Consider the following 21337-nt stretch of genomic DNA (forward strand, 5'->3'; position numbering starts at 1 on the left):
TGTGCTCCAGTGGCGCAGCGGCAGCAGGAGGCCCCATTAGCGAAAGTGGTGTTTCAGGTTAAGAATAGTTTCAGGTTAAGTATGGACCTCTGGAACGAATTAAGTACTTAACCCGAGGTACCACTGTATATATTCTACAAGGGTTGCAGCAGGCTTGTGGGATACTGGACATGGAAAAGTGCCTTATATGATACAAAATTCTTTCATTTGTGTCACACTTTTGTTTCAATGAGCTCATGATGGTGTGCACAGTTATCTAATTTTATCATCACCATAATCCAGTGAGGTTAATTAGGTAACTTGGCTATAGTTACCCAGTGAGCTCAACAACTGAATAGTGATTTGAAACCAAATATCCTTGACCCAAGTCCATCAGCTTATCCAACTGATATTTTCTTTTGTGTCTTACAGCCTTCATTTGGAAGGTAGCCTATGTTCAATCAGAACATAGGCAATCAGTAAGGATTGCCACTTTAATGTGGTGTATATCAGCTCACTTTCCCATTTCCCAGCCAGCTCTGCTTCTTAATCTTCGCTCTCATCTGTTGCCTGTCTTGTCTTCTCGCTTCAACTGCCATTTTCCAACTCCTTTTCATCCAAGGTTCTTTTTCCCTCCCATTTATATCTTCCCTCTCATTGGTCAACCCAAATGTTCTATTACAGACTGCCCATCCAGCATACAGGCATTACACTAGTAGATCCAGAAAAAGTAGTGTTGCTTGCTGTGAGCACCACATTGTAATTTCAGGTTCCCTTTATTATCCCATATAATGTAATAATGATATTGTTGGTGCCAAGGGGAAAAAATACTATAGTACAGTGGTACCTCGGATTACATACGCTTCAGGTTACAGACTCCGTTAACCCAGAAATAGTACCTCGGATTAAGAACTTTGCTTCAGGATGAGAACAGAAATCGTGCTCCGGCGGCACGGCGGCAGCAGGAGGCCCCATTAGCTAAGGTGGTGCTTCAGGTTAAGAACAGTTTCAGGTTAAGAACGGACCTCCGGCACAAATTAAGTACTTAACCCGAGGTACCACTGTATAGAAAAGAGAATTCCTGGATTCCAAAATCCAAGTTTAGAGCAATTACTTTTTGGTGAGAGAACCCCAGCAGATTTAAATTCACAAAATATGCAGCATGGAAATAAAGACTTTAAAATATGTCCTCTTAAAAAGTTTTCCGAGCATAGGAAAAAGGCCTCGTATTGGGTAAGTTAAAAAATGGTTTACTTACAAACTCTTCAAAGGTCAGATTCATGTGCTTCAGAAAAGTTGCAGAGGCAGTAAAACTTGGCTTCCTTACAAAGTGATGAAAGTTTCTAGATGATTTGCATAGGAGGTCAAGAATGGCTGATGAGAGCTATGCGGTTGAGCTGGAACAACCAGTTCAAACCACTTCACACAGAGAGCTTCTTAGGGAGACTGCGGGAGAACAAAAACTTTATTACCTAGTTCCTCCCAAGGTGAGGGGAAGTGGACATAGCTAAGCCTGGCAGGTCAGCTTACTCTATGGTCTTAACCCCTTCATGCATTAATTTGACTTAAATATATTGACTATATGAGGCTGCTTATCTCTCAAAAGTGCTGATGCTGTCTACTCAGTTACTGTTGAATCACCTCAGCAAATAACATAGGAAGCTGCTGTACATTTAACCAGCCCATGGACCCATTTAGCTCAGCATTGTCTACATCATTTGGCATCAAATACCCGAGGTTTCAGACAAGGGATCTCTCCCAGTCCCACCTAAAGTTGCTGGGGCCTTCTGCATACAGAGATGTTCTGCCACTGAACTGCATCCCTTCTTTTTGATGAAACATGTTGGGCAATTTAGGTTGCCACACTCAGCTTGGAGCAAGTTCCAATGGGACTTTCGAGTAGGTATGCATAAAACCAAACTGATAATCTTCTTTAAAAAAAAAAATTAACCTGGAGGTTCATATCTCCTCTTTCTTTATTTTTGGGCATTTTTGTTGCTGCTATTCTTCCCTTTTTCTTCTGCACTTAACCTCCCCCCCCAAAAAAAAACCTAGTTTGCCCTCTTATAAAATGGCCATTTAATTGTCAATGGAAAGTTTCACATTGGCCCTTGTTGATTTGCATCTTGTTCCTATTTGTTTACCTTGATTATTTAAAACCTAAAATTTGTAAAGGCACTGTGGTACACATGGTACATAGTGGAACATAGAGAGATGCTTCTTAGGGGCATCTTCAGAGCTCTTTCCTTCTGCTGGAGACTAATTATAATCCTAGCATCTTCCAAAAGAAAGGGAAATTTTAGTAGGTTTAGATACTTTCAACAAAAAGAGCACCCAGTCCGTGGGACATTAAAAAGATTTTTAACTTTAAAAAAGAGCAGAGCATTGCACCACCCAAACAACTGCCTTTCCAAACCTATCAACTGATAATGTCTCCTTAGACATAAAGATATCTGAACCAGGACTAAACTTTAATGTGATTTTCCCCACCTTCTCACTATATAGAAGGATCTGGCAACTTCTGTTTCAGTGTATCTGAAGAAGTGTGCATGCACACGAAAGCTCATACCAAGAACTAACTTAGTTGGTCTTTAAGGTGCTACTGGAAGGAATTTTTTATTTTGACTATGGCAGACCAACACGGCTACCTATCTGTTACTGGGAGGGTGTTATGTTAAATTGCTTTATCCTCTTGGGAATATTGTAGCCTTATTAATCCATGGGTCGGAATAATTGTTGCACCCGAGCAGAGACAAAAGGAGCCAAACGACACCAAGGGGTTAATCCAGAGAAAGAGCGTTTTATTCTGCCATCCGGGGGGGGCAGAAGGCACCTGTGTGATTCAGTTCACAAAAGACAGGCCGCACCGAAAACATTTTACAAGCAGGTTTTATCCTTTTTCCAAACCCCTTTTTTCTCTCCCCCTTCACAGATTCTTACATAGAAATGTTGCTTTTCGTTCTCTGGCTCTGTTCCCGGAAGTATGTTGCAAATCAATGTACCAGGACAAGGTTAGCTTGGATCTGGGAAGCGAAAGCTTTACTGTTCTCAGCTCTGAGCTGTTACAGCGTTTTTGTTACAGAGAGGACTGCTTAGCTCATGCTTTTTGTCTTAGAGGAAAATGCAGTTTTTAAAATGCGTACTCCGAGGCCTGGCTGGGGGGGGGAGATTCACAAACAGTTTTTAGGGCTTTCTGGGGTAACCCTAACTGTACCCCTTCATTCCATACCTCTCAATTTTGGACAGCCCTTTTCTTAAAAGGGCTCGTCCCAGGAAGGCACAGGCTGATATTCTCGGGTCAGAGCTATAATCTGGGGGCGAAGCATGCGAGAAATCATATTGCGTGTCATTGTATGCAAGCATTGCAGGAAGCAAGGTACAGAAAAGCAAAAATTAGCAAAATGAAAAGTGGGCCAAGCAGCAGCAAAAACAGGCCTTTTGCCCATCCTAGGTTTGGCAACCAGTCAAGCCATGACATGTCCCATCCCTCCCAGGTTTGGGTAGGAATATGGGCCACTGTTTCAAGTCCTGCTGCCAAATTACGAATGGCCTCACCATGATCAGAGATGTTAAAGCAACAGGCCCCACCTGTGAGATTTAACGCTGCACAAAAGCCGCCATGTTGCGCCAGGAGAAAGTCCAACGCTAATCGGACTGAGAGAAACGCATTGCGTGTCTCATCCAATTGCGTGGCAATTAGCCTAAGGGCTGTGGCTGTCGTGTTAGCAACAATCTCTACCACTGCCTGGAGTCTGATTATGCGATTCAAGTTATAGATCGGCCCCCTTGCCCCAGAGATTTTCTCTCCCCGATTCCATGAGGCTGGAGCATAATGGGCCAGTATCCTTTCCGGAGGCCACTGATTTTTGCCCCAATCCTGGGAGCTGCCACCTGCAAGTGTTGCCAGGTCAGCCGAACGCCTCCTTCTAGGGGGTGCAGAGGGTATCTGGTCAGGAATCCACATGGGGGGTATTAAGTAGGCTGGAAAACAGACCCCATACCATCCTCTTGGGAGGGCATGATAGGCCTTCCTGCCACACACCCAGTAAACGTCCTGACCATGGGCAGATATGGTGCCTGTCACCAAGCGGGCCAGGCAGGCAGTCAAATTGGAACCAGGAAAAGTTCCTGTCTCGGACTCAGGCATGTTAGTTGGGGCTGGGAAGGTACGATCACAGTGGGAAGTGCCCACATAGGTCTGAGAGTCACTTGCGTCATTTGATTTGTTGACACAAAGGCAGCCAGTGATCCTGTGAACCTGGAAAGGGACGGAATGATTCCATAAAGAAGGATGGTTGCCCAGAGGCTGGAAGGCAACAAGTGGAGTTGTAACCAAGGATTCATTCCAAGGCACAGGGAGTAGTGGCATTCCTCCCAGAGCATCTACAGGGGCCAGAGTGCAGATGGCACAGTTGGTCCGATTTGCAGAAAATGCAACCATCTCAGCAACCTGAATCCACTTATTATATGTGTGGTGGGCCCCCCACGATTGCAGCAGTTGTCTGGTCACTGTGAGTGGTATTGGCATTTCAAAGGTCAAATGCAGCAGAAATACCAGCACGGGGACCCACAGTTGTATTTGAGCCATTGTATGCACGGGGAGGGGCTTAGGTAAGTGCTAGAGAGTGGGCTGGGGTGTAATTACGCTGAAAGAAAAGATCCACTAGACACCCTCCTTTGCAGGGGTAGCGTAAAGCAAACCAGGCCCAGGTACCTTCAATAAAGTTCAGTTATACAAAAGGAAAGAAAAGAAAATGTGAAAATGTCCTTTTTCAATCCATGCTGGATTCTTGAGCCGTGCAAAACGCCAGCGTCCAGGAGTGACGTTTAGCAGGGCTGTAGTCTGGTGGGCGTCAGGTCGTCTGGTGGGCGTTGGGCATCTTGGGTCCCTTCCAACAAGGCTGGAGCGATGTCTGGGCGTCTGGGTCCTCTTCACCTGGTTCATAGGGATGCAGAGGTATCCTGGCAAAAGTCCACCTGTTAAGAGAAGAGATAACAAAGACGGCAGCGATTGCACAGAACAAATGGATAGATAACATTTGCACATAAGGTATATTAACTCAAAGGGGATGCTTGGCAGGAAACTTCGCAAGGGGTTAACAGTTCTGTTCCTTGGGTTAAGTTTGCCAGCCGAGATTTTTAAAAGTCTCATTCATGTGCTCTAAGTTTCAGAGCTCTCGTGGCCTGTAAGCCATGTTGCAAATTTCAGTTCATTTGCCAGTGTCTGTAGAAAGAACAATGCACTCCTTGCTTCTGGCAAAGTTTCAAATTCCTCAAAGTATCAATTCCTATGCCGCAGCTCCTTTCAGAGTAAAATTGCACATTAAAAAGAAAAACTTGACAAAGTTCACAGAAAGCATTCACTTGCTTTTTTAAGAAAGTCACTTTTCCAGGTTAGTTCTTGGGGCAGGGGGGTGGGTAACCCTTGGCCTTCTGGTTTATGTGGCGAAACTGTAAATCCAGAAAGTGTGAGGTTCAGGGTAGCTGGCTGAATGCAGCAGTGTCCTTCTGAGATAGCTGCCAAGAGATAAGCTACTCCAAGCACCTGGCACAAGAGGGGGAAAAAAAAAGCTGATGTCCTGTTACTTTCATGAATGAATGTTAGAAACAGTTAGTTCACTCGCTTCTAGCTGCAACAGTCTTTCAGCAAGAACAGAGATGAGAAGAAATCATTTTTGAGAAATCTTATTGTTCCTAGCCTGTGGGGGTGGGGTGTGTCGGGCGTGGGGCCTGTGAGCATTCCATTTTCCAGTGACCCTCTTGCCTGCAGATGGCGCACAGGTTTCTTCCCTAGGCGTCTTCTGCCCCTCCCGTGGACACCCTCCGGGATTGCATTTTTGGCTGCTGGCTGTTTGAAGACAAACCCCTAATTATTTTGGCCAGGTCCTCTTCGAAAGAAGGATTCTGATTAAGGGTGCTTGGAGGTCTGTGGTCCTGGGCGTCGGATGACTCCAGGGGGCCGTACACTCGGTGGGGCGGGGCCATCAAAGTGGAGTTTTTAGCTGCCTCAATTGCAACATCAGTATTGTCCGCTGCCCTGAGGGCATTTTTCTTGCGGATTTCCTCAATGGTCAATATTGTAATCCTAGGGTTTTTTAATCCCTTGGGTTTAATTGTCTATTTTTTTTTTTTAAACAGTTCTGTCCCATGCGGCTCTCAAAGCCTTCTGCTCTGTTTCTTTCTGTCTGCCAATTCACATCCTTGCATTGTGCTGCTTCTAGAACCAAGAAGCCACATGGTTCTACATACTGAAACACTCTTTTGGACTGTTTGTCCGCTTCACCTTCTGAATTCTTCATTCTCCATACCACCTTGTTCCTCACTTTCCTCTTCTCTTTCTTTTCTCCCTCAGTCTCTTTTATTGGGAGTTGGGTAGGGGGAACTTCATTTAGCCCTGGTGCAGTTGCTGCATAGGGTGGAGGGGGGCTAATTATTCCTCCTTCCTCTTCTGGGTCTGGCAAGACTGCTGGTTTTCCCCCCAACTTGTAATTGCTGCCATACTGGGCACAGTTTGGCACGGCACGGGTAATCACAGTTCTACTTTTCCTAAGCCATGGGGGACGGTCAGGAACTTCACATAAGTGTTAGAGTCTATTTTTCTTCAGGGTTTTAAAATCCCCAATCTTCTCCCTTTGTGGCATCTTTCCAATTTCCCCCCAGGAAACTTTGCAGGGGGGGGGGTTTCATGTGAGTTGTTTTACTGCTTTTTCTCCATGACCCTGGGACCCTGGAACACTGGGACACCCCGTCCTCCTAACGTCATTTTTTTTTCACTCAGTCACAGGCCAGACGTTGCTGTCAACGTCTCACACACTCAAAACATTCACTGGAGTGTCCCCACACACACATTCAGAAAAAAAAACAAACCCATGCACCTCCCCCAATCCCTTTTTCCCCAAAAAACCACAACCGGCAGCGCTTAGACTTCGACCGGGGCCCAAGAGCACCTTTTACTGCTTCTTCTGGGCACAAAAACCAACCACAACCGGCAGCGCTTAGACTTCGACCGGGGCCCAGCAGTACCCTTTACTGCTTTTTCTGGGCACAAAACCAACAACCAACCATAACCGGCAGCGCTTAGACTTCGACCGGGGCCCTAGCAGCACCCTTTGCTGCTTTTTTTCTGGGCGACACCAAAACCAGTGGCACTTCTTCTACCCTGCTGGCGGAGCTGATCAGGCTCTCTTTTTGCTCGCACCTATCCTTGTGGAGCTTGCTCCCACCTATACCCTGTGGAGCTTACCTTTTTTCTCGAGGTACCTTCTTTCTGCACGGCCGTTGCTCTTTTTCTCCGTCACTTTGTCGCGTGTCCACTCAGGAACGGGTGGCCAGTCCCTCCCACGAAGTTGGCAGGATGTGCACTGGAACTGCTGACCCGGTATCCCGAGCTGCTCGCCTTGCAGTGACGCCCTGGACCTCTTTGTCCCTCGATCTCGGGGAACGTGCTTTTTCCCGGCCAACGCACCAGAAATATGTAGCCTTATTAATCCATGGGTCGGAATAATTGTTGCACCCGAGCAGAGACAAAAGGAGCCAAACGACACCAAGGGGTTAATCCAGAGAAAGAGCGTTTTATTCTGCCATCCGGGGGGGGGCAGAAGGCACCTGTGTGATTCAGTTCACAAAAGACAGGCCGCACCGAAAACATTTTACAAGCAGGTTTTATCCTTTTTCCAAACCCCTTTTTTCTCTCCCCCTTCACAGATTCTTACATAGAAATGTTGCTTTTCGTTCTCTGGCTCTGTTCCCGGAAGTATGTTGCAAATCAATGTACCAGGACAAGGTTAGCTTGGATCTGGGAAGCGAAAGCTTTACTGTTCTCAGCTCTGAGCTGTTACAGCGTTTTTGTTACAGAGAGGACTGCTTAGCTCATGCTTTTTGTCTTAGAGGAAAATGCAGTTTTTAAAATGCGTACTCCGAGGCCTGGCTGGGGGGGGGGGGAGATTCACAAACAGTTTTTAGGGCTTTCTGGGGTAACCCTAACTGTACCCCTTCAATATGAAGTGTAATACCAATGTTTAAAGCAGAAACAAGACTACCTTTTGTGAAATGTTCTTCTTAGCCTTCTAATGCTTGTTTGTTGCATTTTACTCCCATTCTCTTTGAATCATATTTGAATTTGTCACCAGTCCCATGCTGCAGAACACTCTTCCAGCGAAGATTCCACAAGCATCCTTTGACTTTTAGGTATCTCTTGAAGATCTTTTGATTCTAACAGATATTTGCAGCTGTTCAATTTTTATCTTCATTAACCAGTCAAATTAATGATTATCCCTATTTTTATTTATATTCTTTAAAATAACATCTTTTAACACTGTAAACCATATTGATATTTTATATGGCAGTATAGAATTTTATAAATAAATCATATCTCCTTTAGTAGGAACTCCTTTTAGTTCCTTCTCAAATTGTTGCTCCTCTCAGTACCTTCAACTCCCACTGGAACCTGGCTGCCTCATCTTAATGCTTTCATGGCTGTCACCCTGAACATCAAGATTACTATTATTACAATATTAGCATAGTCGGCGTATGACATACCGTATTGGCCTGAATATAAACCGCACCTGAATATAAGTTGCACCTTTAAAATTGGAGGGGGGAGAAGAAAAAATACCCAAATATAAGCCGCTCCCCTCCTAGCTGCTCCTGGCTGCATTGCCCACACACATGGCATTGCCAGTGGCCTTTCCCCTTCCTCACTCTCTCCCTTCCTGGCCTTGGGAGAGAGGACACACCTGGCGCTGTTTGCCCCGAACGCCTGGCTGCATACTGTAAGGTCGTGAATATAAGCTGCACTTTTACTGGTTGGAATTTGAGGGGAAAGTGCGGCTTATATTCAAGCCAATACGGTATCTTCTCAGATATCTTCCCTGGCTACCAATTTGTTACTAGGCCAACTTCAATGTGTTACCATTAGTACATAAACACTCAACAGCAGGGGTCCCCAAACTGAGGCCCGCAGGCCGGATAAGGCCCAAGGGACTCGTTTATCTGGCCCGTGGCGACCCCTGCCGCCCACTGCCCACTTTTACCGGTGCTGCGCTGCACGGCTGTACACTTCCGGGTCAGAGGAGCACCGGAAATAGCTTGTGCGCATGCGCGTTATTTCCGGTGCACATCCGGGTTGGAGGCCCGTGCACATGCGTGCAAGCTATTTCCGGTGCTCCTCCGACCCCAAAGTGCACCGGAAATAGTGTGTGCGCACGCGTATGGGCACACGCTCCCCTGCCCTGCAATAGGCGCTGCAGACACCGGCCCAAGGCATGGTAAGTTTGCTGCCCCCTGCTCAACAGCTTAGGACCAGTTTAGTTGAAGGATCACCTTACTCCATATATGGCCATGCATCCCCCTTGATCTGTGGGACTGCTTTTACAAGTGCCACATAATGTCTTTTCCCTACTTGTAAGGAATCCATCTTCCAGCACTGCAGCACTAACACTCTGGAACTTTCTGCCTATTGACATCAGGCAGGTGCCTTCACTCTTTATCATTTTTGACACTTGCTAAAAGCTTTGTGTGGGCAAACCCTATCCAGGTATGCAAACCTGACATGAATTTTAATATGTAATTTTATAATGTGTAATTTAACTGCTAACTTTATTATTTAACTTTTCTTTATACCAGGCTAACCTACCATAGTGGCCTGTTTTAAGAACACTAAGCAGTTTGCCAACTTAATACTGGTAGGTAAAGGACCCCTGGATGGTTAAGTCCAGTCAAAGGTGACTATGAAGTTGCGGCACTCATCGTGCTTTCAGGCCAAGGGAGCCGGTGTTTGTCCACAGACAGCTTTCCAGGTCATGTGGCCAGCATGACTAAACCGCTTCTGGCGCAACCAAACACAGTGACAAAAACCAGAGCGCACGGAAATGCAGTTTACCTTCCCACCGGAGAGGTACCTTTTTATCTACTTGCACTGGCATACTTTCAAACTGCTAGGTGGCAGGAGCTGCGACAGAGCAACGGGAGCTCACCCCGTCGCAGGGATTTGAACCGCCAACCTTCTGATCGGCAAGCCCAAGAAGCTTGATGGTTTAGACCACAGTTGGGTGAATACCTATTGAGGCCAATAGTGTATTTTCCTATCTACCCTTTCCCCACTGCAAATTAAGACGTAGAACAAAATGACTCAGGCGCTCTTGGATTCCACCAGCCCATCCACAGAGACATCTGCAGCCAGGACTTTTAAAAAGGAATTTTTGCTGGGTGGCTGGTGAAAACAAACTCAAAAGGGCACTTCACACAAATCCTTTGCCAGCCCAGTTCATGATTACATTCCATACACAAATCTACATTGTTAGGTATAAGAGACTACTTTAAATGTTTTTAAGGGGTACCTAAGTACAAGTTGAGATTTCTGGTCTTTCCAATGTATGTTTATGGCTGGGAATGGGGATTCTAATTTGTGTCAGACCATTTGGTTTTGGTAGGTGAACGACAAGTATAAAAAAAACTTTTCATTAAACAAACAGTAAATGCAGAATACAGAAAATAGTATATAAAGCTACCTTTATTTAGACTTTTACAGAACAAGCCAATGAATACACTTGTAGGAAGTTTAAAAACAGTATGTCACCTTTTTACACCAACTATATTGCCATCGACTTGCTTTAGATGTTACAGAAATTCCAAGTTTTGAATCCACTTTCCTCAATCAACAGGTATTCATAAATACAACATCTTAACCCCGATTAATTTAATGGTATACTGCATTTTTATTGGCATTTGAAAGTTTGGCCTGTGGCCAACAATAATCTAGTTTTGAAGTTACCCATAGGCCTCCTGCAACATACTGCAAAGCACAGAAATAAATGAGATGCAAGTTTTTTTTTTTAAAAAAATCATCTAAGCATTACTCTAAAACTAGGGGAGAGGCAAGGCTTGTTGAAATAACTACATGAAGTCTCTAAACAGATTTTAGATGGCCAAGTAATTAGAATTGGCTTGATACACTCACTTGGCTTCTGTATATGGGCAGTTAGTTCACCAAGGAACATTAGTAGAAGCTGGCGTCAATTTGTACAATGAAAGCACAGAAAAGAAAATCTGGATTATGCACAGGTGTGTGCTCCTTCACAGAACTTGAGAATTCACTTTTAAGCAATTGGAGGGGAAGTGTTAATAGGCAGACTAGTCAAACACTCTGTATGAAGTATGGCAAAGGGAGAAAGATATCTATGCGAGATGAAGCGGCAACAGGCTCTCACACCTCTGTAAAATACACATTTATTTCTACAAAAAAAAGATCTGATACAGAAATGATTCACACAAATGTAACTATGTACCTATTAAAATATACAGAAACTCTTTTAAGTAGAGGAGATTTAAAAAGATGAAGGGGTTGTCAATCCTTTTATTTGTACACTTTTGCATCGTCACATAATTTGATAAGTCACCTTTTACAAAATCATGTAAAAAGCACGAGAATTGCCTGGTAAAGTCTGCATTTCTCCAAAAGATTTTATACAGCATGCAATTAAGGCAGCCTTTTCTTCCCCACATGGAATCCTTTCACTCATCAAGTAATCTTCCGCTGCAAAGATTAGGCTAGGGAGCCTGGTCTCTTCTGTCAACGCCTTTTGTCTTTCCTGTCTGATTTACGGTCTCTTTCACTCCGCGAAGTTCTTTTGCCTGACCGACTACTTTCTGACATAGACCTCTTTCTGTCCGACCTTGAACTTTTATCCTTTGATCCTTTCGCATCTCTGCTGCTACCTTTCGAAGACTTGTGACTCCTGTCTACTCCTGCATTATCCCTTCGCTTTCGATCCAGGCTCCTCCTACGCTTCCTATCCCTATTGTGCCCACGCCCTCTGCTTCGACTTCTGCTCTCGCTGCTGCTGGAACTACTGCTACTCTCTCGACTGCTACTTCCGCTACTGCTGCTGCTGCTGGAGGAACTACTCCGACTACTGCTGGTGCCGCTGCTAGAACTGCTGCCGCTACTACTGCTTGTAGAACTAGTGCTACTGGTGCTGCTGCTAGTACTGCGACTTCGACTCTTGCTGCCTTTGTTCCTCGCTCTACCTCTGCTCCTGCTCCTAACCTTGTTCTTGACTTCTACGCTTACTGCCTGGATTTGGTCTGCCTGAGTTTCAGGCAGATTCTCAGGCGCTACCGTTTCTTCTTTGTCTACCTGAGGCTCTTGATCTTGTGTGGATTCCAACTGTGGTGAAGGCTGTGGCTGAAGCACAGCCTCTGCTCGAGGCTGGGCCTCAGCCTCGGACACTGCAATGGATTCCGGCTCCTTCTCTTCTGCCTCCTCTGGTTCAGCTTCCACTTCTGGCTTGTTGCCTTCCTCTTTCTCCAAGGGAGCAACAGGCCCCTCCTGCTCTGGTTGAGCATTACTCTCCATTTCTGGTTCCACTTCTTTGCTATTCTCATTTTCTAGCGGCTCTGCATGATCTGCCTCACTGGTTTCCATCACATCCTGCTCGCCATCTACTGGCAGCGTATTTTCACCTTCCTCTTTCCCTAACACAACATCCTCCTCCTGATTATCCTGCTGCCTATCATTCTCCTTAATCTCTGATCCCTCATCTACCTTAACCTCCATTTCCTCTTTCTGCTCCTCCTCCTCCTGTTCTATCTCTCCATCACTGTGACTAGCACCTACCTCCTTTTCTTCCCCTACCTCTTCCATTTCTACATCATTGCTCCGATTACCTGTCTCCATCTCTTCCACCTGCTGAACCGCCTTACCCTCTTCTTGCTCCTTGTTCTGGTCTTCCTTCTTTTCTTCCTTCTGCACCTCCTGGTGTTCTTTTTCCTTCAGAGATTGTCGCCTGGGCCTGGCTTCCATTTTGTTAATTTGCTCAGCAAACTCAATGCGCCTATTTTCAAACAGTGCTGCAGAACGAAAGAAGACACACCAAGCTTATTGTGGGTACTTAGCGTGGTTCCAGCTTACTGATAGATCACTTGAACCACTTCACACAAGGAAAATTTCATACAGACAAGCGATCATCCATGTTAAGAGCTCAGAATGTGCACTTGTGAATTGGGGCATTTGTCACATATTTTTGAATTACAGGCTACTGGCATTTATGAGCAGTAAAGTTTCACATTAAGAAATAATTTATAACTGGATCCAACAGGTGGGCAAAATCCTTATCTCCCCAACCCCCTAGACAAACTTTATGGGGTAGTTGGATCTGTCAATCACTTGGGCTGGAATTCCAATATCACACCATTACAAATGTTCTGTTTGTGCAAGCACATCATCTTACAAGATGGAAAAACCCCTCTCAACTATGTGCTGTTCTGAGGATTTTCCTAAACCCCAGAACCAGGACTCTAGGACCCTGCCAGGGCCTTTGCACCAACTTCCCAAAGCTGGGTAGGCAATCCTCCACCTTGTGGGTAGGCCAGTTCTGGCTTTATGTGTTTTTGTGTAAACGTGCAGACTCCCAGAACTGACCCTCTGACCAAGATGCAAGTTCGCTTTACTGCCTTATCAATATCAGTTTAAATTTTTCTACTGAAATGCCAGAAGAGCTTATATCAAAGAAAATGTATCTACCTTACCACCAGTAACATACCATTTAATTTTTTTTGGGAATCATCAAACAGCTTCTGGGTAGCAGGACACATTCTGCCAGGTATGTAGAACAGATGAGGCTTTGTCTTTGTTCTTATATATTTAATTATTTTGGCATTATGATCATTCCATTCTTCTTGCTGGTAAAAGAAAGATTTTTATTTTTTTAGTATCGTCCACAACACAAACACCACATAGCAGCTGCTTGAATTTTGACTCACCAGCTGAGCAAGTTCAACTTTCTGTTCCAATAGCCGCAGCTCTGTTTGTTTAGCACGTCTTTCCTCAAAGAGCTCCCGCCTCTCATTTTCAACCTGCTTTCTCTCTTCTTCTGCCTGCACTTCAAGTTTCTGTTCAATTTCTTGCCGTCTTTTTTGCTGAAGTGGAGAAACAGTTTCAGATTTGCTTAAGGTGAGCTCAGAAATTTTATTATTAGTTTATATACCACTTAATAGCTGGTCGACCCCTGTTCTGGAATCCGATCAATACTGAAGTCTTTATCTAATTATTACAAGATGGCCCACAGCTTTTGGCTGGACTTAGTAGTCAAGTCACTGCTTGTAGTGGTTTATTTTTTCATTTCTGCTCCCCTAAGGTATGGAGCACTCCTTGTGTATCAAGCAATCCACATTTACAGTGAAGCAGTGCCAGGCAATGCAATTACATCTCTCCAACTTATGACCTGAAGCCTGGCAACCAATAGGAGCTCTGCCCCCCCCCCCTTCCTAATCTGTTTTCAAATTGTTATGGAACCAGAGACAAGTAAATAATAAAAAAAATTCAACTATATAGCCAAGTAAAGGCAGGGCATATGAAACCTAAGCATGGACCTCTCTAGGCTGCTGGCAGTTACTAGTGAATTTCCCAGCTGGTTGCCAGAACCCAGTTTAGGGTGGCCATACAGAACTGTATTTGTAGTAGGATCCATGTTCTATTGAACTTAATAGGCTTAAGTAAAGTTTTAGGAATGCTCGCTGTTTCCCTTTACACTTGAAAAATGACTTTAAAGTCCTCATGTTTTCCACAATGAAAAATCTGAGCTACTGGGCTACTAGCAGTAAGTTTCTTCACGCAAGATAGTATACAATTCCGTCATTCAATAGAAATAGTACACTCTCTCCCCAATGAACATTACAAGGTACTGAGTTAATACCCTCTCAGTAGCGACTGTTGATTCTTGTTTGAACTTCTGAAGAGTACCCATCAACAGGCCAAATATGCGCCGATTCCTAGAACAGAAAAGGAGTTAAAAGGTATTATACGATCGACTTTCATACGTGTTCGTTATTTCATACGTGTTCATTATGCATACCTATTGAAACAGTTTTCCAAATCTTCCAAGGTTGTTAGTTAATGGCACATGAATTATAAAAAGGCTACAATAATACAGGGTGCAAAAGCTATCTAGAAAGTAACATAACCACTGGATGTTGCAAATTTCAACAATCAACATGATAAGATAACAAGATAATTCCAGTGGGTAGCTTTATCAACAACAGCATATAATTTCCAAACATATTAAATTAAATGAAGTTCTTAATTTATGACCCAAAGACATCCAAAAGTTTTTTCTAAGATTGAAGACAACAATAAAATACATTAAACAGACTGATTATTAATAAAAGGAACACCATTGTTATGACTTTTCATAAGGAACCTCAAGAAATGATTTGCCATTTTGTAAGCAACATTGCACTGAAAATATAGCCATCTTCTTTTGACTTACTTTTTTGTTGAGGGCTAGCTGTATGACCAAGAAATTTGGCCCTTACGGAGAATCATAGAATTGTTACCTTGGGAGGGACTCCTCCCCAAGGGTCATCTAGTCCAGTCCCTTGCAATGCAGGAAATTCAACTAAAACAACCCTGACAGATTGCCAGAACTTCCAAGGATGGAGAGTCTACAACCTTTGAGGGAGTCCACTCCACTGTAGAACTTCTCTTACTGTCAGAACCCAGAGCACAATGGTCACAGCCTGAAAATAAATTCCAGCCCCACCCCAACTAATACATATGAGATGGTGCTTGAATTAAGAAATAATTTCCCCAAAAAATTATTTGGATACTTTCCCACAAACTACATATCTGAAGTTGATATATAAGCAGCTCAACACAATGCACTGTCTAAAAGTGAGACCTTTAGATAGCTAAGATTAGGATTTGAAGCTTTCCTCATAAAAGAAGCCAGCACAGAATGTCGTTGGGCAGGGGCAACAGAGCTTCCACAGCTCAAATCTGAACTTATTCATGTTTTTAGATATTTTGTCAGCTGCTTTATATGATTTCTTCCCTGAAAAGTGGGATACAAATCTATACAATAAAAATATTTTTATTTCTCTAGCAGACTGTGAAATCTGGTTTCATCACCCAAACTTCATATACTAATTTTAATGAAATACGCCAGTTTCCCAAGATTTTGCACAGAAATGCATGAAAAAGTACAATAGCTGCTAATTTGCAGTATTCTTTAAAGACTAAGGCTGAAATCCCACCAACATCAATGGGACTTACTTCTGAATTAGACTGGTTCATATCAAACTAAAAAACAAAAACATAAACAAGGAAAGGGAACATTTTAGAAAAAATTATCTGGCAGGATGCCTATCTTCGAAAAACACAACATGCTAAATCTCTACCCAGAGCTTTTACATTCCTGGAATAATCAAAACAACAGTCTGAGATAAGTACATCAGCAACTTATTTTGACTTACAAATCAACAGGCAAAGCAAACTGTGCAAGGCAACTTAAATAAACATGGAAGCTAGGTTGAGTTATCTGGTGCAATCAGTACCTGTACACACACTTCTTAAGAAGCAGGCTAAGACAGCATAAAATATTGGACAAAGTTTTCTGTGCAAGAAATAACATTTCTTTCATAATTTGTATTATGCACTTGGAGTTTGAAAACATTGTGGTTACAGTAAACAATATTGTAAGATACCTTTGTTTTCCCTTTTCATCCATGTTTTGATCTTGAATAAGGTCTCGGCGTGTTCGTTCTTTGGAGGTAGCAACAACAGAAGACTGCAACGCTGGCTGCAAGGATAGGTCAAATCCAGGTTAATGGAAGCTTTTCTACATTTCTTTCCCCTCTCTACCCTCTCATTTCTTTCCCTCTCTCTATACCTACTTCTAGGTATCCCTTACTTTTTTAACATCATCATCCTCTGCGTCGCTTTCATGGCGTGATTCTCTCCTTGTCCGACGTTCCCCAGCTAGCCTAAGTTTAAGAGAGTATCAAAGGCATCCATTTTATACTAGAACCAAGGAAAATGTTTCAATAGGCTTAGAAAATGATGTTAATAAAAGCAAAATAACTACACTAAAATCAAGATACTGTGCTTCAGACTGCTTTGATCCAACCTCTCTGTCCATGTTGTTGCTGGAATCCAATGAGCTCTCTGGTGAATGCAGATTAGCTGCTTGCTAAATCTGTTGCTTTATTACAGCATCTTTTTAAAGATGGAGACCTCACTTTTAAAGTCCGCTTACTTTTCTTTCTACAGAACATATTGTAGGATAGCAACTCCTACACAATTTACAGGTACTCAAGACAAAAAAGGTGTTCTACTGAAATCCTATTTAAAATATCACACAGAATCAAGATACACCAGTATAAATTATTTGCTAGTGTAGAATTCCAAGAGGAATTATATGCAACTTAATTAAAGAAGAACTGATACATGAATGGTTTTTCCTTTCTTCCCTCCCAGTTCCTTTTGTATGTCTGAAATTGCAAGCAATCATTTTAAATTATACACAGTCTTGAGTGCTATATAAAAACCATGCAGAAATGCACTACAGAAATATACTGAGTCAGCTAAAAAGGCATGCTGTTCTTGTCTCTAACGTCATTCAATCCTGTTCTTGAATTCAGCCCAGTTTCAATCTCTGCTCACCTATTGGTCGCCCCTTCTAGATCCCTCTGTTTGGCTGGGGGTCCTCCTCCGCTATCCGAGAATCCACGCCTGAAACAAAAGAGCACATCAGTGTATCAGATCAGTATGCTCCAAGCAAGTTTCTAATGCCAAGACCCCATAAAACTAAAGTTCAATGTCTTGCTTTGTGTGCAGCACCTTTTACAGAAGTCACACCATGCTCTCTATCATTTATATGAAGCCACTAGGTGACATCAAAGGGTGGAAGTAAGATGTCATCAGCATAACAAAATCAGCTCTATTTCTTTTCTTTTTATCTGAGTTAGGTGAGGCTGTTCAAGTGTTGAACCAGTGCTTGGGCTCAGTAATGGGCTAACAGATTGAAAGCTGACAACAAAGAGTTGTGAGAAAGTGGTTCTTATGTTGATAAATTAGGTACTTGGCTTGTTTCAGATGGGGGTGCACCTTCCATGAAGAAGAAGGTTGGCAGCTTGGGGACACACTTGTATCCAGTTGTCACTAGAGGCCAAGGTAGCCCCAGTGTCACAAACTGCCCTTCCCAGGTTTGACCTTATCACCAGGTAGGAACATTCCTGAACAGTCTTGCCACCATGATGCACATTCTGCTCATCTCTCAAATGGAATACCGTAATGTGTTGTACAAGGAGCTGCCCTTGAAAACTTTCATTAGTGCAGAATACAGTTCAGCAGAGGAGCATTGTTGGGTACTGAAAAGACTCAGGGCAGAGGCCCACAAGAAATATTTGCATATGCTTATTTTTATGTATAGGTGCCAATTTCAGCTGTCATTTGAAGGGGAGAAACAAACTGGCTGTCAGGGAGAACTCAGAGCTATGGGGTGGCAACAGCGATTTCCTGGGCCAGTATACTATATGTGGATTGGGCTCTCCACCCCATCTACCGTCTAGAGCTGCTGTTTATGTACATATTTAAAAACAGACAAGTGCTCGTTGGCAAATTTGAATGGGAGGTGTCTAGGGTCTCACCAGTGCTGTACTTTGAAGCGTTACCAGTTGCCCTGTAAAAAAAGTTAAGTTTAAAGAGGAAAGGTGTCCAGTATCCTGCATCAAAGACTCAAGGACACACAGGCCCCCTGGCTACCCACTAACAAGGCTGTTGCTTTATCCCGATGGAATCATGTCACATCAATTCTGAAAGAACTATCATGGCAGCCTATTTGCTGCCAAGCCCAATTCCAAATGCTAGTACTCCTTTATTAAGCCGCTAAATGGTTTGGGGCCCAAATAATTGAAGCAGAACATCTCCCTAAACCAGCTTGCTTATGCCTCAAGATTGCTAGAGAGTGCTTTTATCTGTTTCCATTGTCAGGGGACGTTCACTACAGTCGTACCTTGGATCTCAAACACCTTGGCTCCCGAACAAGTCAGCTCCCGAACGATCAAAACCCGGAAATGAGTGTTTCAGTTTTCGAATGATTATCGGAACCCGAACATCCAGTGCAGCTTCTGATTGGTGCAGGAGCCTCCTGCAGCCAATCAGAAGCCGCGCTTTGGTTTCCAAAAGTTTTGGAAGTCAAACGGACTTCCAGAATGGATTCTGTTTGACTTCCAAGGTATGACTGTATTTGGGTGAGATGCAAGAGAAAGCCTCTCAGCACACACATGTAGCTCTCTCACACACCCATATACTGTACTTCACATATACACTGCTGCAAGTACACCTCTCCCTCTCAAACACATACCTACCCTCTATTCCCCCACCTCACATAAATATCTCCCTCTCTCTCTGCCCATGTATATATATCCAACTCTCATACACAGAACAAACTAAGTATCCCTTCCAATTCAGAAAAGCCCCTCCAAGGGTGGAGGATGTGACTGTTTTAAAAAATAAACCACCCACAAAAGTAACTAATCCCTGACTTACCCAATGCTACAAATTCAAAAGCTTATTCCTTTCTTTTAAGAGCATTTTAAAGAAACTCTAAAAATGTGAATATATCTAGCAATTTTAAACTTTCCAGTACCAAAACTAAATACCAAGTAGGCCAAATATCTGTAGGACTGCAAAGACTGCTGTGCAAGCAGAGACTAAAACACCATCCAATAAAAACCAAGCAGAGCTCTGTTGCAATAGCCTTCAAGTACAGTGGTACCTCAGGTTACAGACGCTTCAGTTTACAGACTCCGCTAACCCAGAAATAGTTAAGAACTTTGCTTCAGGATGAGAACAGAAACTGCGCAGCAGCAGCAGGAGGCCCCATTAGCTAAAGTGGTACCTCAGGTTAAGAACAGTCTCAGGTTAAGAACAGACCTCCAAAATGAATTAAGTTCTTAACCCGAGGTACCACTGTACCATACCATGCCAGTGTTAGGCTACAACAGCAGAGGATCTGTAACCCTTAGAATAGCATGGTTGGCTGCCCACCCTTCGGTAATAACAATGGTATATGAGCCAAGTGGCAAGTTATACATGCCTTCTACTGAAATCTTTGAAGACAGCAATCTTGCGGGCTCCTCAGCACTGCCATAAACTAGCATTACAGCAACTGTATAAGTCCAACTTGAAATTACTTAATTTTTTTTTAAGGTTAGAAGAGAAGTTGCATGCAACCTTAGGGCAGCAGTGACAGCACAAGCAATGGTCAAGTACCCAAACAACTATTTGCTTGTTTGCCTGTGAATATGCTTTGGACCACGAGCAGAACCCCTCTCTTCCCCCTCACTGCACAATTATGGCAGTTGAGTTCAGACTCTAGCTACCTTAAATCTACATATGAAAACAACATTTAACCTTCTTTTCATTTCTAGCCTTCAGATACAAGCGTAACATTCTGTGCAGCATAGAAGCTGCCCCCAGAAAGGTACAGAATTGGTTTCCATTAATCATCCACAGATACTCACCTAAGTAATATACTTCCACGCCCCCTACCTCCACCAGGGCCTGTGATGGTCAATAATCTCCCTTGAGCGGGCCTGGGGGAGAAAGCCAAGGGAATAATCATCAGGAAGGAGCAAAAAGGTACAGAAAACATCCCTCAAAGGAGCACCACTGGAGACCTGCTGCAAATGTATCCCCCACACCCACTTTATTAGTCAGCTTTAGTGATTGGGGACGGGAAGAGACTGCTTCTACCGTGTGCAGGATCCTCATGGCCTATTTTATTAAAATACCTTGACTTCCCACGTGGAAGGAAGTAGCAGAAAATGCAGAGGGACGGCAGTGGGTTTTGCCTACCTTTTGTGCCACGGAAACTTTTACAGGTTTAGGCTGGGACATGAGCGCACCCTTAACCCGGGTTAACTTAGGCCGGTGCAGGCTGCGTCCCTAAGCGCCCTTACTGGGAACTAGCGAGCCCCATTGAAGCCAAGCGGGGAAGCCGCGTTCGCAGGGCGCAGCCGCGCCTGGCAACTCACGTGGACGCCACTAACGGCTTCTGCTCGTAGGCCTCCCTCTGCGCTCCCGCTCCGTCCCTTCCCAGAACCGTTTAGAAGAGAGACGGGGCTGACGGCTGCAGCTCTCGGGCCCCTGAAGTCCCAGGGCGCGTCCCCGGAGAGGGAAGGGAAAGGGCGCGGGCACGTAAGGGGCAACCGCTGAGAAGCCTCTCAGGGGGCGAGCGCGGCGGTCCCCTCTGAGCCGAAACCCCCCCCCGCCGGCCGCCCCGCTCTTCCTCCCGCCTCACCGCACATCGTTGGGGTCCCGCCCCGTGAGCTTGCGGATGTTCTCGTCGACGTGCTTGAGGCTCTCCTTGGCCTTCTCGAGCTGCTCCTGCAGAGCCCGCACCGCCACCGCCATCCCAGCCACTCACAGGCGCGGCCTAGCCAGTCAGGGGCCGGCCGAGAGCGCGGCTCGGCGGGAAAGGGGCGGGGCGCCACGGCCCAGCCCCCCACGTAGCGCGGCTCCTCAGAGCAAACCCGCCAATCGGCGCGCGAGGGTTGGATCGACAACGTTCCTCGC

At 44.4% G+C, this 21337-nt stretch overlaps 2 protein-coding genes across 11 annotated transcripts in view; both read right to left on the bottom strand.

The window, feature by feature from the left end:
• MIA2 (MIA SH3 domain ER export factor 2) overlaps nt 1-8110 on the bottom strand; it is a 63081-nt gene extending 54971 nt beyond the window's left edge. For 2 of the 10 annotated variants that reach the window (XM_083505377.1, XM_083505376.1), the window contains exon 1: nt 498-587. The gene's annotated coding sequence lies outside the window, so the exon portion shown is untranslated. Of the gene's footprint in view, nt 1-272; nt 599-1237; nt 1558-8018 lie in introns of those variants that run through there. The other 8 variants (XM_083505373.1, XR_014526763.1, XM_083505372.1 and 5 more) reach the window with 8 other exon arrangements.
• Nucleotides 8111-10471: 2361 nt separating this feature from the next.
• On the bottom strand, nt 10472-21320 carry PNN (pinin, desmosome associated protein). Its single transcript, XM_083507625.1, has 9 exons — nt 21063-21320; nt 20284-20355; nt 17420-17488; nt 16668-16740; nt 16462-16556; nt 14673-14748; nt 13741-13896; nt 13521-13659; nt 10472-12828 (listed from the first exon to the last, which is right to left on the bottom strand). Exons 1-9 carry the CDS (start codon nt 21173-21175, stop codon nt 11549-11551), a joined length of 2073 nt encoding a protein of 690 aa, XP_083363751.1. The 5' UTR covers nt 21176-21320; the 3' UTR covers nt 10472-11548.
• Between the last annotated feature and the right edge of the window lie 17 nt (nt 21321-21337).

Source organism: Podarcis liolepis (assembly GCF_965112155.1).
Source record: "Podarcis liolepis genome assembly, chromosome: 1".
Classification (NCBI taxonomy): domain Eukaryota; kingdom Metazoa; phylum Chordata; class Lepidosauria; order Squamata; family Lacertidae; genus Podarcis; species Podarcis liolepis.

Coding starts and splice junctions, on each gene's coding strand:
- PNN (XM_083507625.1), bottom strand. CDS start 21,175: ATGGCGGTGGCGGTGCGGGCTCTGCAGGAGCAGCTCGAGAAGGCCAAG. Junction 20,356..21,062: donor CGGGACCCCAACGATGTGCG/GTGAGGCGGGAG, acceptor TTTCTCCCCCAG/GCCCGCTCAAGGGAGATTAT. Junction 16,741..17,419: donor CTAGAAGGGGCGACCAATAG/GTGAGCAGAGAT, acceptor TCTTAAACTTAG/GCTAGCTGGGGAACGTCGGA.